Below are 13575 nucleotides of genomic sequence, written 5' to 3' on the forward strand. Positions count from 1 at the left end.
GGGTTGGATAGGTGTGGGAGTCCTGGGGGGGCCTGTCGGGGTGGGGGTGTGGATCGGGGCGGGGCAGTCAGGGATCAGGGGGGGTTGGATAGGGGTGGGGTGTCAGGGGGGCAGTTAGGGGTGGGGAGTCCCAGGAGGGGGGCGGTCAAGGGACAAGGAGCAGGGGGGGCTGGATGGGTCGGGAGGTTCTGAGGGGGGCAGTTGGGGCGGGAAGTGGGACGGGTCAGATAGGGGGACGGGGGTCAGGCTGTTTGGGGAGGCACAGCCTTCCCTACCAGGCCCTCCATACAGTTTTTCAACCCCGATGTGGCCCTCAGGCCAAAAAGTTTGCCCACCCCTGGCCTAGTAGGATTAAGAAAAAAATTAGACATTTATATGGCAGAGAACATCTACGGGTCCATTAGACAGGATTAAAAAAAAAACAGTTAGAAGAGATATAAGCCTTTATGCTTCAGGACATAAGCCAATTTCATTTCAGTTGCACACTATTGCACTCTGTTCTTAAAATTGGAAAGAGTCCATCTGGAGCAAAAAGAGAAAAATCCAGCAATGCACTGGACAGGTTGTGATTAGCTGCTGCTGCTCATTAAATAAAGAGAGAAATATTTAGGCAAGGCCCCTGCAGCTGGTTAACATTGTTAGTATCAAAATCACTGCTTTGAAAATGCCCTTCCTTTCCTAAATATAGTATTTGGGGCTTTTCCCTAGTCAGTTATTGAAACTCAATCCCAAGAGAGAGAACGTGTTAAAAAATGTAGGAAATTGCGTCATAAAACACTTAAGCTTACCAAGTAGTGATAATGGATTCACTTACCACAAGAGGGAACTGTAATAAATAGGATGGGTGAGTTCAGGATAGAGAATGTTTCCACCATCTCTAATGGAGGCTATAATAGCAGGGTGGGTTTGATTGAAATCAAATTGATTTAAATCACTAGTCAGGAAGACTCGATTTAATCATGGATTTCTGCATAAAAGTGCATTCTTGTTGGTTGTTCTAACCTTAACACACATTCTACACAACTCAGAGATAGATGTAGGTTTCATTTTTAGAAGATACACACTATACATTTTTTAAGTGATTTATTTTGAAAACTTTTCAGATTAGTTTTACAGCTATATCAGAAAATTAATGATTATTTGGTTATTTCATTTACCAAAGTTAATTGAAGCAGATATTAAGTCATTGGGAGGTGAACTATCTCCAGTTCAACAGGTTAATCATTAATATTTGGAGGATTTTCTTGCCATGTTGTATTAGGAGGAGAACATCACCAGACAGACATTTAAATTGTTTTATTTAACTAAAACAACAACGTTATGTATTCTGGATTTTTTTCTTCAACAGCAAACATAATGTTTTAACTAAACAAGCATATAAATTTTTGAATTTAGTTAAACCTTCAAGTTTTTTAAAATCAGGTTTATTTTTGTTAAAATTGTTTTTAACTAAAATAGTTAAATTAAATAAAACAAAAATTAAATTGATTGTGTCAGCCAGGTCAACATGAGAAACTTGAAATATTGGCTTCTGCAGCTAACTCAGTCATCTTCACTTTCATTTTCCTGTTTGTTCATAATCTGGAAAAGAAAAACAAGCTTTCCTGCTTTTTCAGGTCCCAAACAATTTCTCAGTTTGGAATGAATTAGTCCAAAGGAAGAAAATATTCTTTCTACATTGGCAGAAGAAGCTACTGCTGTTAAAAGTGAGATTATCACTTCAACAGTCTCTGAATCCAAGTGCTTAAGTGACTTCCACCAGTTCACTGGTGTGACTTTCTTTAAAACATCATCAGCAAACATATATTTCTTGAATGGTTCACCCTTTGCCTGAAGTTTATTATAGTTGGCATTATGGAGGGATGATTGCTGGATGTCCATGTCATAGCCAACTCCTCTTCTTCATCAGTTAAGGTTTGACCCTGGTACCAAGTATTGAGAATATTTGCAAGAAAATGAGCTGGAGATGGTGCTTGTCCCAATCGTTTTTTTAATGCTTGTAATTTAACTCTGTCATTGCATATTTCTCTTTTTAAGATCTCACTCAGTTTCTTCCAAATTTCAACAGCGTCAGCAATAAAACAGCTATTTCCCTGCATTTTGTTCAAGGCTACAGAAATAGGCTTCAGGGTACTCAGTATGTGTTCAACATTTCTCTTAAGCCCAATGTTGAGAACTTTGGCTGTGACAGTGCCATCTATTTTTTCACAATTTTTTTCACAATTTTGTTCACAAACTGTCATGAGATTAGGCCAGTTCTTGATATAGTGCTCAAAACAGTCCACTATTGAGTTCTAGCGCACGTCTTGTGGGAGAGTTAGCTTGGTTCCTCCCACTTTTTTCAGAGCAGCTGCTGCAAAGTGGTTGTTACGGAAGTATTTTGCAATTTCAACAACATTAGCCTTTATTTCTGGAACACTGAAGCCTTTGGCTAGGAGGTGCATCAAATGAACACTGCAACTGTATGTTATTAGCTTGGCACTCTCTTCTAAATTTCTTCTAATTTTGGATACATTTGCAGCATTGTCTGTGACCAAGCTGCATACTAGACATTTGAATTTCTTTTCACAGTTTGTTACAGCTTTTACTGCTACTTCTTGGAAGTATTCTGCTGTCTGTGCATTTCCTCATGTATCAATTGTTTCTGTAAGGAATTCATTCCCTTCTTCTGTTGTCACACAAGCACATATAACAGAATCATTGTGGACATTGCTCCACCCATCAAGACTCAGGTTAACAATTTTACCCTCTAGACCTTTTGCACACTGCTCAATTTCTCTTTCATACACTTTATCCAGCAATTTGCCTGCGACATCTGCTCTGTTGGTGGACTGTATCCTGGTCTTAATGACTGAACCATGTTAATGAAGTGTAGGTTCACAATCATACAGAAAGGAGAGTTTGTTGCATAAACAAACCGGGCAATTTTTTAATCAATTACCTCTTTTTGTAATCTGCTGGTTCTTATCACAAACTTATCTATGGTTGTTTCTGGATGATGGAGATTTTTTTTTTTCTCTGAGAACTGCAAAACTAAGCATCTCTGATGGTATCTTCTAGACTGAGCACTGAGTCCCACTGGGTAAATAAAAAGATTAACCAAAATAATCTATACAGAAGCCCCAGAAAGCCCATAAAATCGGGTCCCTAATCCATGAACTATTAGAACTCATTTACAAAACTTTTTTCTTAATCATTACATGAATATATTGTCTCATACTATAGAATTAGAATTTATAATCCGTATTCCATGATGAGATATCTATAGAATTAGAATTTATAATCCCTATTCCATGATGAGATATCTTTGAGCTATAATGTATCTTAATTAAAACTATCTTTAGATAGGATTTTTCCTCAAAAAGCATTTTATCAAAAAAATCCGATTATAAAAAAAATCCGATTTTTTTTATTTAAAAAAAAAAGTAATTGATTTTTATCCACCATGTATAATAGTGAATAATATTTGCTATATAACAGCTAAGTATCCTCATCCATAGGTCTCAGAACTTTGCAAAGGAAAGTAAGCATCATTGTCCCTATTTTACATATGGGGAAACTGAGAGATGGAGGGAGTGACTTGCCCAAAGTCACACAATAGGGCTACAACAACACTGAATACAACAATAGGGAAATGGCAGAGTGGGAAATAGAATCGGGTAATAGAATTGGGTTTCCTGAATCTCAGACCAGAGTCCTATCATTTTCCTGCACTAAGGGGAGAAGATGTATTTCCCAAGTAGTCTGTCTTTAATAGTTTTGCATACCTTCAAATTAATTGATAAATGTGTTATAAAGTTTTCAGAAGGTGTATTGTTCAGCAGATCATTTAAGAACATGATCAGGCTTGATTAAAATGCAGATTCTTGGTATGTTTGTATGCTCGCTATAGTTAAGTCAAGGTTTATTTGGACCATAACTATTTTGTACCTAATAAAATAAACCTTTTCTAAAAACTTGGGCATCCGCAACATGCATTAGTGGTCATTGTGTGCACCATAAATGTTCAGTGGAGACACTGTACTTGGATATGAATAGATCTTTTAAATGGGATGGTTAATTCATTCTAAGCTTAAAAACAAATTAGAAAATCTTAACTCTTAACACAAACAAAATTTAAAAGAGTGCATAAATGGCTCCAGGGATTAGTAATGGGTTATGGAGCCTTCTGCCTCTGGCTGTAGTGGGTAGTGATAAGATAAAATAAAAAATTATGGGCTTGTGTTTTTACAAAACCTGCATTTGGGATCTTGTTCAAGCTGTGTCCTTTTAAAATCACGTACTTTTGATTGCGATCTTTCTTTTTAGTCCACTTCAGTTCTGATGTAATTTTAACAGCTAATGCTTCACAAGCTAACATTAGAACAGCCATACAGAGTTAGTCCAATGATCCATCTAGCCCAGTATCCTGTCTTCTGACAATGGCCAATGCCAGGTACTTCAGAGGGAATTAACAGCACAGGTAATCATAAAGTGATCCTTCTCCTATCAGCCATTCCCAGCTTCTGGCAAACAGGCTAGGGACACCCTCCCTGCCCATCCTGGCTAATAGCCATTGATGGACCTATCTTCCATGAACTTATCTAGTTCTTTTTTGAACCCTGTTATAGTCTTGGCCTTCACAACATCCTCTGGCAAAGAGTTCCATAGGTTACCAGTGAGTTGTGTGAAGAAATACTTTTTTGTTTGTTTTAAACCTGCTGCCTATTAATTTCATTTGGTGACCCCCCTAGTTCTTGTATAATAAGAAGGAGTAAATAGCACTTCCTTATTTACTTTCTCCACACCAGTCATAATTTTATAGACCTCTATCATATCCCCCCTTAGTCATCTCTTTTCCAAGCTGAAAAGTCCCAGTCTTAATAATCTCTCCTCATATGGAAGCTGTTCCATACCCCTAATCATTTTTGTTGTCCTTTTCTGTATCTTTTCCAATTTTTTTGAGATGGGGTGACCAGATCTGCACTCAGTATTCAAGATGTGGGCATACCATGGATTTATATAGAGGCAATATGATTTATATAGAGGCTAGAGATTAATGCTGTATAGCATTTGAAAGCTGGGATTCCCAAATGGCCTTTAAATGGTATAAACTCTAGCAGTATGAGAGAGAATCCTGGAAGTGCAAAAGAGGGGTACCCCCTCCCCCAAAAATAATCAACAAAATGGCTGTCAGCATGATGTGAGTTCAAGATCCTGCAGTTACCTCCTTCAGGACTATGTAGGCCTAACCCCACACAGCTGCCTTGTGCTTGCTGCCCTAATGTGGTGCACACCCATTTCTGTTGAGAGGGGGAAGGACAGAGCCTAGCCAGGTGAGGTGAAGGGTTGACTCTGCATCTTCATAAATACCTTATTTTGTCCCATAGGATTTCACCCTCACTGTCCCCAGTGTTGGTTGGTTTTCTTTGGGGTAGGATGGCTATACAGTGCATCCTTCACAACTCCTTTCATAGCTATTAACTCCTAACTAGGCCCTGACTGAGCAACAGAAGTCTCATTCGCCGCTCTGTCAGCACAGAGACTGAGATCTGAACGCTGCTTTCCCTTTCAGAAGTGGAAAATCCCACCTAGAAGGATGCATGTAATTGTGGGAAATATCAAAAGTATTCTGATGTTGAGTTGATAGGCTCAGAGCTTCCGCAGGCCATGTATAATACCATTCATTGGTGATGTCGTTTACCAGCTTGACATTGAACTGTACTTGGCAAGACAAAGAGAAATAATTCTTTGAACCCCTTGGCTTGACTCTTCCCCTTTGAATCCGATTCCTTAATGGCTTTCATTGTATTGTTTTTTACGCAGAGAGCTGGCAGGCTAGAGAGCCTCTTTTGTAAATTTGTCTTCCAAGTGTACCACAGGGCTAAAATAATTCAAAAGACTGTGTTTCAGTGTATTCCTAAGCTTTTCAACTCAAATCAGGATAGCTCGCTACGAAGTTTTTATTCTCATCAGAAATTACCGTATATACTCGTTCATTAGCCCGTTCGTTTATAAGTCGACCCCCCAAGATGGTTAGGTAAAACTAGCAAAAACTATGACCCTTTCATAAGGTGACCCTATATTTCAGGGGTTGGCAAACTTTGGCTCCTGGCCCATTAGGGTAAGCCTCTAGCGGGTCTGCACATTTTGTTTACCTGGAGCGTTCACAGGTACGGAGCCCCTCAGCTCCCAGTGGCTGCGGTTTGCCATTCCCAGCCAATGGGAGCTGCAGGAAGCAGTAAAGTCTTTTCCTGTTCATTGAACTTTGGTAACTCTGTGTGCTGATTCAGAATATCCCACCCTCAAAAAGGGTGCATGTTTTCTGTGTTTGTGTGGAGCAGTGATTTTTCCCCTTATAGTTCAAATTGTTGTGTATTGGGCTTTCAGGAAAAGTTTTAAAGCCAGGTTGGCTAGAAAGTCAGTGATTGTGTTAGTTCATGAAGTGGTTTAGTTCTGTGAGCTCCATGTGTTGGTATTTCTTCTCTGGAAGGCTCAACTGATGAGGAAAGTAGACAACCAGTAGGAGGAATTGGAACATTCCCAAGTTTTTCCTGATGTCTGATTGGCTGTTACTGCTTGTCAGGAATTAGCATGCTGAGCTACAGCAATCCAATTGATAGGTTAAATGTCTTATTCTTTGAATTTTCAGTAATATAAAGAAACTAATATATCAATAACAATCTTCTTTTAATTCTGAATTTTAGAGTTAACCCTGAATCCACCAGAAGGAATAGTAGCAGGTAAGGAGCTATATAGAACTCATGTGATGTAAGTATGTGGCATTGACTGTTGTTCGTAAAGCAATGATGTATCTTTCTCTTTTTTTTAAATAGGGCCTATGAATGAAGAAAACTTCTTTGAATGGGAAGCCTTGATCATGTGAGTTGATACTCCTTTGGAGCTAAACTTCATCTTACATTTAACTTTTTGGATTAGCTTGTCATAAAGGAGAGCATTAATACAGAAAATCTTAATTCAGTCTTGTATATTCTTGCGTAAAAGAGAACTCCATGCAATCTGCTCAGTCTGTAGTCACAGGGAGAAGTTGGGAATCCCTCTCTGCCATCAGACCATGATGTGTATTTGAAAATAGATCACTTGCATTTCAGTCATTTTATGCTGATGGTCATATTGTTGAAGGAATAATAAAAGTTTGTGATGCTGGCCCAGTGAAGTAGTGTGCTGGGTGTAGTGGCATACCCCAAGGATCACTGCTGGCACCACATCAACTTAATGTGTACATAAATAAGTAACTTGGAAAACAGAATGAGTTGACTGATTTGCAGACTGTGAAAACCGGTAACTAAATTCAACAAAATAGGGACAGATTTCTCACATTATAAGCAGAAGAAAACAGACAGTTTGCCAATGTTACATCTGTTTTCCTTTTGTCTCCAAAATTAATTTTCTTTTTGCCCCCTCCAGCACTTAACCAAAGTGCCAGAATGATTTGGCAAGCTCCACATTTACTGTTACGGAGTGTGAAGAAAAATCTAAAGGGGCCTTAAAACTCTGCACAAGCTAGTAGACCTAAAGTATTGGCCAAGTATGTTTCTGTGTATAAGGAGCTGAATGGAAAGTCCCCAAAACAGAACAATGGCGTTCTGTGTATAAGGAGCATAAGCGGGTGGAACAATTTGCAATAGCCAAGCTTAAGAAATATATAACTGCAATAGTACTGTTAGAAAAGTCAAACCACAAAAAAAAAACCAGACTGTAAATAACAACAGGAAAGGCCAGATAAGGAAATATGATTATTCTTTTTGCTTTTAACCTGTATTGATTTTGCAGTATATTCCAAATAAGGTAATTAAGACAAAAGTGTGTGTAATTTATTTGTGGTTTTAAGCTTTAAAAGCTTGTGTGTTCCTTGAATCAGGGGGCAGCTCCAATATCTGTTACCCCTGTGTGCTTGTATTCAATAAAGGAAGCCTCATGCTTGTTCTGATCCAAACACAACGCCTGGTCGTTTTTCCACGACAGAAGCATACAGGATCCATAGGCATTGTCTATAAAACATATAAATGCTTATTTAGGGCATGTCTACACTTGCCATTTAAAGCGGGGAAAAAGTCCCTTTTTTGCGCAAAAACCATGGGAGCATCTGCACTTGCCAATGACTTTTTGCAGTGAAACTCAGAAGTTTCACCGCAAAAAGAAAACCACCTCCACGAGAGGCATATAGCTCTTACTGGTGATGCTTTTGCAGTGATGTGCAAGTGAAGACACCGTTCTTCCTGTTTATACAGCTTTTAGCCTCCAGAGGATATCCCACCATGCCTAAGTGACCACTCTAGCCAGTAGCACTGCTGCTTTGATGCCAGGTAAACAGACATCCACCCCTCCCCCTGTAAAGCCCCGGGAACTTTGAAACTCCCCGTCTTGTTTTCTTGGCAAGTGCTCACTTATCTGGCCAGGTGACAATGCCTGCTCCACGAGCAAAGGGTCCCCTGCATGGAGCAATGCTGAGCTACTGGAGCTTATCAGTGTTTGGGGAGAGGAGGCTGTGCAGGGACCCAGGATGCCACGTGATCACCCCCCTCTTCCCACAAGACCCATGGTCAAACTGGAGAGAGCTGTACTGTGGGATAGCTGCCCTAGAGCGCTGCTCTCATCAGCGATGGAAGTGCTGCTAATGTAAACACTCTGTGACGCCTCAGGAATTAAGTGAGTACACAAACCAGCGCTTTACTTTCACTGGTTCCCTATCACCGGTGAAACTTACAGCGCAAAAACTCTGCAAGTGTAGACATACCCGTAGCTTTCTGGGAGGATCTCAGATAATATGGGGGTAGACATGGTGTAATCAACACCTTAAACTTTATGCAGAAGTCAGTGGGTAGCCCATGAAGATCACATGGAACAGATGTAATATGCTGTGTGTGGAAAGCTGCTCTGTAGGCAGGCTGCCTTGTCTAGCAATGGCTGCGGTTTTGGGATGGTATGCAGGTGTAGTCTGTACAGAGCATGTTGTAATAGTCCAATCTTGAGTTGACAAAGGATGGTTAGGCATAGTGAGGCCTTACATCTGAAAGGAAAGGATGCATTTTCTTGCCAATCATGTGAGAGGCTTATAACTTTTAACTCCCTTGTGGTGTAACTAGGGATGTAAATATCGGTTTTAAAAAGTTAACTGGTTAACCGTTAACTCAAGGGGTGACTTCCCTTTCCCCTACCTTAATCATAGCCAAGAGGGCCAGGTAGCCCTGAATGACACTGCACCTTGACAGCATTGGAGAAGAGGGCGTATAGCAGGCCACTCCCCCATTTAGACATGTAATGGTAAGATGAGAGCTCTGGACTTTCAGGGAGAGATGTCCCACATGGAGAGTAGTGGTATGAAATTTACCCCAAATGCATCCTTTTTCCAGTGAACCGTGTTCTGGGTTGGCAATACAGTGAGGCAAACTCTTCCTAACAAAAAGTTCACATGCTCTGAAAGAGTCCTTGTAGAAGTTATACCTTTTGCCAGCATTGTTGGATGCCTTTTAGGTACGTGTAACATCCGCTGGCATTAGGCAGCAAAAATAACTCCCGGGTGTGCGACATTTCAAACGGTCATGCTTTCCAGTATTGCATGTACACGGGCTGAAAGTTCTCTAACAGTGCAGCTTTTAACTTCCATGTGGCCCCTCTAAAGGGCCAAACAAACTCCCAGATAAATTTCATTCAGCTATAAATAAATAGGTATTAATCCCAAACTGAGATGGGCATGCACTAGTTATAAAAACTAAGGTGGTGGTGTTGAGTGGTGGAATTGTAGGCTTTGCAAGCAACCTGATTCCTATTCACCATCCCTGCCGACCAGCCTTCACAGGAATACACTTACAGCATGACTTAAACTTTTAAAACATTGAAATTATTGACATCAGATGAAAACGGAATACTGTCTGTTATCATGGATGTAAGAACTTACCTAGCCTGGTTTGGTGACTGGAGCACGTGAGGTCTGCAGCCCGTGTATAGCGTGGAGTGGGTGAAGGTGATATTTTTAATTAAAGAATGGGATCTCTGACTTGTTCTGGAAGGAGAAAAATATTGGTTTGAAATACAACCAATTAGTACCCCCTGTCTTAATACAATATCAGTGGGAGTTGTGGATCCTCTGTGTCTCTGAAAATAAGATAATTGGATTTCTAAATATGCATTCATTGCCTGACTTTTAGGCATCCAAATCCAGAAATGTTGACCATGATTCTTTATGCAGTGTCTTCTAGTTGGAAATGTGGTAGTCAGCATTCTTAGAAGTATGATCTCTGTAGTTGTGAAAGGTGAGTACACACTAAGTAGTATTCTGTAAACAGTGTGATGATCTGGTTGACTTTAGAAATCTCCCAGGGTTTGACAAACTCCTTGGAGTGAGGAAGTACTGATAACTCATTTTCTCTGCCAAATAGTGAGAGCTGTCATGGAGGACACACACAGTGGAGAAACTTGAAAGTGTATTGTTAGGCATAAAATATTTTTGTTTCCCTTGTCGCTATAAGGCAGATGTAAATAACCAGGGACTTCTTGCTGGCACTGAAAATAAACACCCTTTAAAATGCAAACTCTCAAGTACGTTTAGCTTGTGATCTTTCATCAGTGCAAATTAAGCATTATTACTGTTAAATTTATTGGTTTGGTGTGCAATACTAAAATTGCATTTTAACACTTGATAGATTTTGAAGCTGAATTGCAATAGAAGCAGAGATTCAAGTACCTTAGTCCTCAAAACTGTTTATTATAAATAAATGTGACAAAATCTTATAGAATGTTTTAATTACTTTTAAAATGAAAATTCAATTACTACTTTATATTTGGATGTAAGCTTCCCCCTGCGTTGTATGCGACCGCAAAATTGCAACTTTGTGCTGATCATAGAATCATAGAATATCAGGGTTGGAAGGGACCTCAGGAGGTCATTTAGTCCAACCCCCTGCGCAAAGCAGGACCAATTCCCAACTAAATCATCCCAGCCAGGGCTTTGTCAAGCCGGGCCTTAAAAACCTCCAAGGAAGGAGATTCCACCACCTCCCTAGGTAAAGCATTCCAGTGCTTCACCACCCTCCTAGTGAAATAGTGTTTCCTAATATCCAACCTAGACCTCCCCCACTGCAACTTGAGACCATTGCTCCTTGTTCTGTCAACTGCCACCACTGAGAACAGCCTAGCTCCATCCTCTTTGGAACCCCCCCTCAGGTAGTTGAAAGCAGCTATCAAATCCCCCCTCATTCTTCTCTTCTGGAGACTAAAAAATCCCAGTTCCCTCAGCCTCTCCTCATAAGTCATGTGCTCCAGCCCCCTAATCATTTTTGTTGCCCTCCGCTGGACTCTTTCCAATATTTCCACATCCTCCTTGTAGTGTGGGGCCCAAAACTGGACACAGTTCTCCAGATGAGGCCTCACCAATGTCGCATAAAGGGGAACGATCACGTCCCTCGATCTGCTGGCAATGCCCCTACTTATACAGCCCAAAATGCCATTAGCCTTCTTGGCAACAAGAGCACACTGTTGACTCATATCCAGCTTCTCGTCCACTGTGACCCCTAGGTCCTTTTCTGCAGAACTGCTACCTAGCCATTCGGTCCCTAGTCTGTAGCAGTGCATAGGATTCTTCCGTCCTAAGTGCAGGTCTCTGCACTTGTCCTTGTTGAACCTCATCAGGTTTCTTTTGGCCCAATCCTCCAATTTGTCTAGGTCCCTCTGTATCCGATCCCTACCCTCTAGTGTATCTACCACACCTCCCAGTTTAGTGTCATCAGCAAACTTGCTGAGAGTGCAGTCCACACCATCCTCCAGATCATTAATAAAGATATTAAACAAAACCGGCCCCAGGACCGACCCTTGGGGCACTCCGCTTGAAACCGGCTGCCAACTAGACATGGAGCCATTGATCACTACCCGTTGAGCCCAACGATCTAGCCAGCTTTCTATCCACCTTACAGTCCATTCATCCAGACCATACTTCTTTAACTTGCTGGCAAGAATACTGTGGGAGACCGTATCAAAAGCTTTGTTAAAGTCAAGGAATAACACATCCACTGCTTTCCCCTCATCCACAGAGCCAGTTATCTCATCATAGAAGGCAATTAGGTTAGTCAGGCACGACTTCCCCTTGGTGAATCCATGCTGACTGTTCCTGATCACTTTCCTCTCCTCTAAGTGTTTCATAATTGATTCCTTGAGGACCTGCTCCATGATTTTTCCAGGGACTGAGGTGAGGCTGACTGGCCTGTAGTTCCCCGGATGCTGCATGACGTCCAAGAAACTAAACAGACTATGAAGTGCCAGTAATTAGTCTAGCCCTGTCCACGAGGGATACAATGCAAAAAGTAAACGAGCAGCATAAATGGTGAAATGACAAACAGGAGGCTTGACATTTTTTCATTTTGACTAATCTAAGGGGCCTTCTGTAGCACATGTGAAGGACCCACCAAGTATGTCCCTTTATAAATACAAGAATTACAGCTGGTTAAAGTAATAGGGAGATGTGTAAGTGGGAACTCTTGTTTCTCTTCTAGAAAGCAAGGGAAATTATTTTTAAAATGCTGAATTCTTTCAACGCTGTGTTTACACAATGCAGCACTGCTGTAATAGTTAAGTTTAAGATCTTATTGAGTTGAACTTCCCAAGTAGCTGTTTTTCAGTTCCATAAAGCCATGTGTGTTTACCTATCCCAGATGATTGTGTTAAGAGGTGTCTTTCTAACACACAAAAGTGTGTGAAACGGATAATAGTGCACATCTGTGATGCTATTGTAACACTCGAATGCGGCTGAATTAATAGATGTCTGCAGATTGGATCTTTAGAAAAGGGGTGATTGGTTCATACAACATAGTGATAAATTGTTCCAAAATGTCAAAGGATTTAATCAAAATACTGGATGATACCTTAACGCTGTGTGGGGTCCAAGAATTTATTGTGAAAGTTAATGAATTTAATATTAAACATTTCAGGGCCTTTTTAGTATTCTGCCTTATGAACTTCAAAAGCAGTATACCATGAAAGCTTATGCTTGTGTTAAAGAAATAGCTTAGCCCACCAAAATGAAACAGAAGCACTCGTTAAGAACTTTGTTAGACTGAAGATTGCTTTTTTAAATATAAACAATACGCATTTAAGCCAATTTTTCAAAAATCTGTCTTGAAAAGTAATTAGATCTGTGTTTAGACTTAGAACTTTTGTTTGGAGAAGGGCTTTTTTTAGCATGGAATTCCCCTTTATCAGGATCTGATGAGGTTGTGGTTTTTGGTCATTTTCCAGCTGTCACAAAAGAAGCTATTTACAAATGTACATAATCAGTGATTATAGAATTCCCTATCCTCTCATCAGTTTGTCTCACCCTACTATTTTGGCAGACACCTGGATGATGGTTTTCACTCCATAGTGTTGCTTCTTCCACCATAAATAGCATTTTATTGATGGACTCCAGAGTTTCTTGTGCTCGTGTTGTATATTAAACCAACAGTGCATCTCTTCCACTGTACACACACAACCCAACAGAAAAATATTTCCATTGATGATCAAAATGTAGAGAGAGCATTTTTCTTATTTTGCCTACTTGAGAACTTAGAGTTTGATTTAAGGATCTTTACTTTGTATATTTTGACA

General features: G+C 40.3%; 1 protein-coding gene across 2 annotated transcripts in view; it reads left to right on the top strand.

The window, feature by feature from the left end:
• The window catches only part of UBE2G2 (ubiquitin conjugating enzyme E2 G2), a 39780-nt gene that overhangs the window by 10923 nt on the left and 15282 nt on the right, over window positions 1-13575 (top strand). Inside the window, exons 2-3 of one of the 2 annotated variants that reach the window (XM_024206353.3) lie at window positions 6687-6722; window positions 6816-6861. In XM_024206353.3, coding sequence (XP_024062121.1) covers window positions 6687-6722; window positions 6816-6861 — 82 coding nt within the window. The remainder of the gene's footprint in view (window positions 1-6686; window positions 6723-6815; window positions 6862-13575) is intronic. The other variant, XM_024206354.3, reaches the window with a different exon arrangement.

This window comes from Terrapene carolina, unplaced genomic scaffold, assembly GCF_002925995.2.
Source record: "Terrapene carolina triunguis isolate 2854851 unplaced genomic scaffold, T_m_triunguis-2.0 Scaffold837, whole genome shotgun sequence".
Taxonomy (NCBI): domain Eukaryota; kingdom Metazoa; phylum Chordata; order Testudines; family Emydidae; genus Terrapene; species Terrapene triunguis.